Source organism: Platichthys flesus, chromosome 24 (assembly GCF_949316205.1).
Source record: "Platichthys flesus chromosome 24, fPlaFle2.1, whole genome shotgun sequence".
Lineage (NCBI taxonomy): Eukaryota > Metazoa > Chordata > Actinopteri > Pleuronectiformes > Pleuronectidae > Platichthys > Platichthys flesus.
The window spans coordinates 14552310-14559425 of NC_084968.1; the positions used below are offsets into that span (position 1 = coordinate 14552310).

At 45.5% G+C, this 7116-nt stretch overlaps 1 protein-coding gene across 1 annotated transcript; it reads right to left on the reverse strand.

The window, feature by feature from the left end:
- Positions 1-574: 574 nt before the first annotated feature.
- On the reverse strand, positions 575-6395 carry lpcat4 (lysophosphatidylcholine acyltransferase 4). Its single transcript, XM_062383440.1, has 13 exons — positions 6088-6395; positions 4465-4828; positions 3926-4038; positions 3495-3555; positions 3297-3355; positions 2834-2868; positions 2683-2737; positions 2517-2599; positions 2026-2151; positions 1777-1933; positions 1529-1621; positions 1262-1397; positions 575-1078 (listed from the first exon to the last, which is right to left on the reverse strand). The coding sequence occupies exons 1-13, from the start codon at positions 6157-6159 to the stop codon at positions 930-932; spliced, it is 1503 nt and encodes a 500-aa protein (XP_062239424.1). The 5' UTR covers positions 6160-6395; the 3' UTR covers positions 575-929.
- Positions 6396-7116: the final 721 nt, after the last annotated feature.

Here is a 7116-nt window from a genome sequence, read left to right on the forward strand (position 1 = left end):
ACTTCCAAGGAGATTATTGGAGATTATTGTGTTTAATTTGTTTATTTTGCAAAATTACCCACAAACTACCAAATGGATTTCTGATCTGGGCCTCCTGGATTTTGATTTGGAGACAGCAAACGATGATGAATTAGCCGCCTTATTAACTGTAAAGGACGGTGAAACATGTGAGTCAGAGGACGCCTCAGACACCGGGTCGGCCCAGTCGTACCAGAAGAGCCAGAACCCGAGTGCCCCTCAAAGTCCAGAGTTGCAGGATCAACTCTGGACTTTCCAGCTCTGAGGATCCAGCCCTGGAAGACAGTTCCTCCCGCCCAGATAAAGGAGATTGAGGAACGTCATAGCCCTGAAAACACAAACCTACAGGCAGAACACACAATCCCGAGGCAGATGCAGTATTACAGGGAGTTACTTTCAAAGTTCAAGGACTTCAATCTGCTCAAATAAGTTGCTTCCACGAAAAAGAGGTGGAAGCAGATGGAAGATTAATGTTCCAGCCCCATCAGTCTCAAAACCTAATTCAGAGGAAGTTCAGAGATGTGTTTGTGTCAAAAACCAATAAACAGCAAAACACTTAGAACAATTCACAGTTTAATTCATTTATAAATATAAAGGAATTTCACACAATGTAAGAACATTTCATTTACACATAATGAACTTTGTAGTTTTTGTTGCACAATCCCTCGTCCCTTTAAAAAGGAGAAAACATTTCATAACCATAAGAGGAAACTTTATAAATAAAACATGTTATGGCTTCAAGTGACAAAAATAAGAGTTCTTTTAATAACACCTGGAACAATACGGTTTTCTGAAGTCTTCAAACAAACACTGAAAGTTGATAAAATACAAAATCTCGTCGATTTCAAATCGTCCTGGAGAATAAAAAACGTGACTGCTCGTCCTGGAGAAACTTCTTTTTGAAGGAATCCTCATTCAAACTTTTTGCTGTCGTGCACATCTCTGTTGTTGTTCACACCCCTCCCCCAGGGCAGGTGAGAGCCCGCCTCCACCGGCTGCAGGTACTCGTTCACCACCCTCTGATAGGTCGGGTGGGTGGTCAGCACTCGCAGCAGATTGGCTGAGGAACCAGAGCAGATACGATGAGGATTTCAAAGTGTTTTGGTTTTTGAATGTCACCAGATGAAAAGCAGAGTGTAGCTTTAAGTCGTAACATAATTAACATAAGTTTTACCACACGTCAAAACTTCATTCTGAGCAGAAAGTTGCAGTTATTACAAACTCCACATTTAGAGTCTCTCACCTTCTGTCAGCTTGTCCTGATGTGAGGCGGCTTCGTACAGAGGATGGGTGTTGTACTGAGGAACACCCAGCAGCGCCCCCATGAGGCCCGACAGCTCCTCTGCACTAAGACTCCCTCTGCCCTCCCTGTCGAACAGCTGGGAAAAACAAGTGGGATATATAAATACAAACGATCAAACCTCTTAAATAACCTCTCTTTCTCTCACACTCTCTGAAAATGGGAGCACTCTCATGACAGTGAGTGTTTTGTTGGAGGAGCAGGACTCACATTGAAAGCTTTGTGGAGAAGAGCCTTGAAGCTGAGGAATCCTGAGAGAGCAGCGACACTCAAATAAAACTGTCCCACATCCACGGTTTCATCCTGAAACACACAAACACAAAAAGGTATCATCACATTTGTCTGTTGTAACTTCAAGAAAAACACACACAGGCGCAGTGTAAACAACACCAGAGGAAAAGGTGGTGTTGGATGTGTGGAGCTCAAGAAGAGGACGAACACACAGGAACAGCTGGTACCTTGGAGTAGAGCTTGCAGACCCTGACGGCCGTCTCTCTCTCCGTCAGCCCGAGAATCGAGGAGAGCGTCTCTGGGCCGACCTTTGACCCCGGAGCTCCTGACTGACACCTGTCAATCATTCGGTCCAGTGCTTCTTCCACTGCAGTTGCTCCCAGGCTGAGAGATAGACAGGATAAGTATCAGTAACTTGATTTTCACATGCATTAAAGCCACTGGGTGTTTTCAGACAGAGGCAGGTTCTCTCTCACCCGCTCTTGTACAGCAGCGACAGCGTGTTCCTGGCGGGAGACTCCACTGGGAGAGAGAGACCTCCCAGTTTGTTGACAGGAACGCCACCCTCCATCACGTAGTCTGTAGCTGGGAGTCCGAGCGCCCTGAACCATCAGGAGAGGGAATGATATCTGTTAGCTGGCACACTTTGAACCCTGGAGTGGTTTTAACAGACACCCTGAGAATACAGGAGACGGCTGCGCAGAGCAAAGTGACGAGGAGGGGGTGGGGCCATCAGAGCCTCCAATCAGAGAGAGAGCTACACTGTCCTGTGGGAGCAAGTGTTCCTTCACCTGTAACTTGTCTGCATCAAATTAACCTAACACACAAAGTCACTACACAACATCACAAGTGGATCAGTCATCGACAACAACGATCTTTAGCTGGCTCGTTAGCTCTGGTTATTACAGTTGCACTCGTGCGTCTGGTCTGACATGAGTCATGACAGAAGGTGTGACCTTAAACGTACCCGGCCATGAGCTTCTGAACATTGTCTGCGTACAGGTTGGGATCCTTCTTCTCCTCCTCCGACGGGCTGTAGACGGGCAGGAACTGAAACACAAGTGTTCTCTGTCAAGTTGGAGTCTGAGCAAAACACCAGGAGATGGATTTCCACTCAGACGATCGGGTCTTACCTCGACCGTCATGTTGGTGTAGAGCTGGGAGGTGGTGTGCCACAGAGCCTCAACCCTAACGCACACACACAGATTATTGGATTTCATTTAGGAGATATGAGCGTCATAAACAAAGAAACCTGGTTTGACGGATATGAAAAGAACAACTCACCAGGTGGTTCCTTTGTATGTCCAGCGAACGGTGTCCTGAGGAAGAGCCATAAAAAAATACTATAAATCAAACCATAAAGTGCCAAAACAAGCACAGAGCGACCCATGGTAACAGAGGGGGGTGGGGGGGGGGGGGGGGGGAGAGTTCCTCCTTCAACAGCCATGAGCAGCGTCAGGCTCATTTCCCTCATTACACAACCTGACATGATGCAAACGGTTGCTGTATGTTCACAAACAGGATCTCATGTCATATGTCGACCTGTGATTTAATGGATTGTGTACTTTAAAGAAGAAAGTGCTTCCCAACACAACACCCTGAAATCAAGGCTGCAAATTCAACTCTGGGTGTAAACATCGGTGAAGTAAACAGAGACGAGTTGTCCCTGTGTAATAGAGACAGACAGCAGTTGGTTGTAGTCTCACACCTGTGAAATGTGTGTCAACACTCCCATACGTCGACTCACCAGCTTGTTGGGGTAACGCAACAGAACAGGTTGGACCGGGACTCCGGCGACGAAGGCACCTGATGACGAGGGACAGAAAAATGAGGCAGGCCCTTTCATTCCTTCACAGTTTGTACAAACAGCTAAACGGTGGTATGTTGTCTGCTTCAGGACCAGAGAACAAGCAGGAGTGTTTCTCTTGTTCCTGCCGATACTCACCAGGTTTGAATTTGAGGAGAGATTGGCCGTTCGTTGTGGTTCCCTCTGGAAAAACCAGCATCTAGCAGAGAGTTGAAAAAAGTGATTCCTGAGTTCAGACCTGCTGTTAGAGACAAATATTATTTACCCAAAACAGAGTCCTAATTCAGAGGCTGCATTTAAAGATCAGGCACACATCAGAAAGTGAATCCATTCAATTCATGTCAGTGATTGATTTGTGTTTATTTTGGCATCATCATTAAATTGAAAATATTTGTCTTGTCTCCTGCGTAAATAAATCCAGATTGTGTTGATAGAAGTCTTAGAGGAGAACTAAATAAATATTTTCATACTCATTACCCTAACCCTAGAGTTTAAAATGGGCATTGTGAGACAGAGAATAAGGAGAAACATAAGGATCTAAAAGCACAGAGTGACCAGTAAGATCTCACCTGAGGCCAGTAGCCATTAGAGGTCAGCCTCTCGTTGAGCTGGGTCACCGCCTTCTTCCTGGACTCGGGGTCTTTCCTGCTCACCAGCACCGCCTGGTTGAACTCCAGCAAAGCTGAGAAAAACCCAAAAGGGGGTAAATTAAAACCAGTTCCAGAGAAGAAGTCCAGAGCCCGACGGCCAAGACAGCAACACAGGAAGTCCCCGAGCGGTCAGAGCAGGTCAGGAGCAAACTACTGAGTCACTTGTTTATCTGGAGACTTCCTCGCATACTTTCATTTTCAAGTGGACTCCTCCTTTAGAAGTATTGATCTGAGTTTGCTGCAGTTTCGCAACTTGGGGATATTCAACATCTGATATCAATTCAGTGTCTTCATGTTAAACACAAAAAATGAAGATTTCCACCAGAGAAGAAACGGTGAAAAGATGTCGTCATTCCTGTTTGACCCAGATACAATTATTAAAACCTGTCTTGAGTTTGTTGCACAACAAACACACAATCTGTTGTATTCTATTTGTTATTTGAGTTACATCTCCTCACCTCCGATGACCGGCAGGCTCGAGTTCTCCGACCGCGACACCACCGTGGCCAGCTGTGTCTGACACAGAACCATCATGTCCAGGTAGCCGCTGTGCGGCGCCACCACCAGCACCGGCGCCTCCTTCAGGTCGGCCCTGCGACCTTTGACCTTCACCCACAGGAAGCCCAGGGAGAAGAAGACGCCTCGACTCAGCAGCAAGATGATCGGGTGGAAGAGATGGTGGCGCCAGCCGGTGACGGGCCGGGCGCGCTCCTCCTCGGACAGGCCGGCCAGCCGGAGCCGAGCCAGGGGCCAGGCCACCAGGAACAATATGGCTGCCACTGTGACGCGCACAGGGAAGAGCAAGCTGCCCAGGATGATGCCCTGAGGAACACACAATGTCCAATCAGACCAACACCAAAGAAAAACCCTCATTTTATTCTGAAGCTTGTCTTTAAAACGTTGTTCACATGCTGTACAAGCCCTGACTGAAGCACATCTGGATTTAGACGAATGTAGAATCCTTGTCCTGGATGGGTCATGTTGCTATCATACGTGTTCTGCATGTAAACAGCGTGTCTGAAGCTTTTATGAGCCGTCTGTTGGGGCTCCAGTCTCAGCTGTAAGAGACTCTTTGTTCTCTCTCTCTCTCAGAAAAGCATCCATCTCATAATCGTAATCAACTGGTCTTTTAAATATGATCGATCGAGAAGGTTTGGTCTTCATAACAAACTTCTTCAAATAGACTTTCACTATGAAATCTCTTGTTTTGTACGAAGAAGAAACAGAAACCAATCGTAAACAGACATAACGTGTGAGATCAGACTCTTCAAATGTCCAAAGTTGTTGATTAACGACAAACGTGAAATGATCAAATACACAACCCCCAGCTGAGTTGCGTGTTCACACACAACCAGTTACTTTGGACATTGGAGGACGAATGGTTTGAGTCTCTCAGCAGGACAATGACCTGAAGCTCACACCATCAGCAGACCACTGGCCATGGGAGAGAGACAGAAACCAGCAGCAGACATGTGAAGGAAGCGGGTGTGTCTGGATTGTGTGTTTGTGTTTGGTTTACAATACGTTTTGCCCGTCACACGTTCAGGCACTTTCTAAAATATTAAGGTTTCGCAAAAAGAAAGTGTCATTCCTTCTGAAGTTGTTCTGTATCAGGACTGTAAATCAATGTTTTTCACTTTAAGGAAATGACTTGCAGCTTTTGTTTGGACAGATATTTAACACGTGAGACTAATGATGCAACTGCAACACAATTTATCTTGTGTATTGTTTATAGTATAGTTTTCATAAATTGCATCATAAGAGAAGTTCGATTTCTAACGATATAAAGATCTCTTCCCATAAGACAACAACATAAAAAATCACGACCTCCACTCAGGAGCAGAGATTTGTCTTCAAGCATAAAATAAATAATAACACGAAACGCAGCAAGACAACTGTCGATATTAACGATACGAACATTTTCATCTCGAAATAAAATAAGAAATGAAACAATATCAAATGTTGTATCGCAGTGGACACGGTTCATGTCTCTGTGTCCAGCTGGTTCGGAGGTTCTCCAGTGGAACCTGGTGGTGGACGCTGCAGTGAGGAACCCTGAGAGATGGAGAAGGTGGAGTTACCCTGATCCTCTGAGCTGTGGTCAGCTGCACCCGGTGGACGAACGGGTGCTGGTAACACTCCTGCTCCTCCATGTCCGAACCCGGTTCTGATCAGGAACACGTTCAAAGTCACAAAACGTAGAAATCCTTCGTGCGCGTGAGGAGAACTCCTCCAGAAGCTCCTGTGGTCTTTATCCTTTAAAACAAATAAAACCCTTAAAGTGGTGGGGGGGTTAAAACAGCGTCCGCTAAAAACAACCGGAAAGTATCGTGAGAAGCATCAACACGAAACCAGGACGACGGAGCAGGAATCAAACTTGTGGTGAACTTCCGTCCTCACGGTGCAACACCCGCTGAGCCACCCGTCCTCCTCTTGTATCCTCACCTGTCCCGCCCCTCCGCGGCCGCGCTGCCCGGCCCACCGCGCTCCATCCGGGGCAGGAGCGGGCGAGTCTAACCGGTCCCTGAAACCAGTGCGTGTGGAACCAGGTCAACTGACAGACGGGGGGCTCCAATCTGTCTGTCTCTCAATCTATATCTCTCTCTCTATCTATAAATCTATAAATTTACAAATCTATCTCTATATCTTTTTATCTAGCTTTACATCACTATCTTTTTATACATCTATAAATCTGTCCATCTTGAATGTATTGAAATGTAAGTGGACTATCAAACCATCCACAGAATGTGTAAATATTATATTAAATGTATTAAAAAGACATAGTACAAACAGAAGTATATTTAGAATGTTTCTTTATGTGAACAATCTTTATTAACAAATCATTATAAAGAAAAAGACAAACTGAGATCCCATTAGTTAAAGTGATTTATTAAAATGTCTCTTGTATTAATCATCACACTCTGGCTCTGCCTGTCTAACCACTGCTGCCACAACAAGTTAGGGGATTTACTTTCATAACTTTGCTTCAATAACCACGTCTTTGTCAAGCTGCAGTACAAATACTTTCAAAAACCATGATGATACAAACAAGTGAATATTCAGAGGTGACCAGGTTAACAGGTGATTGTGTGCTAAGTTCAGTTGTGGGT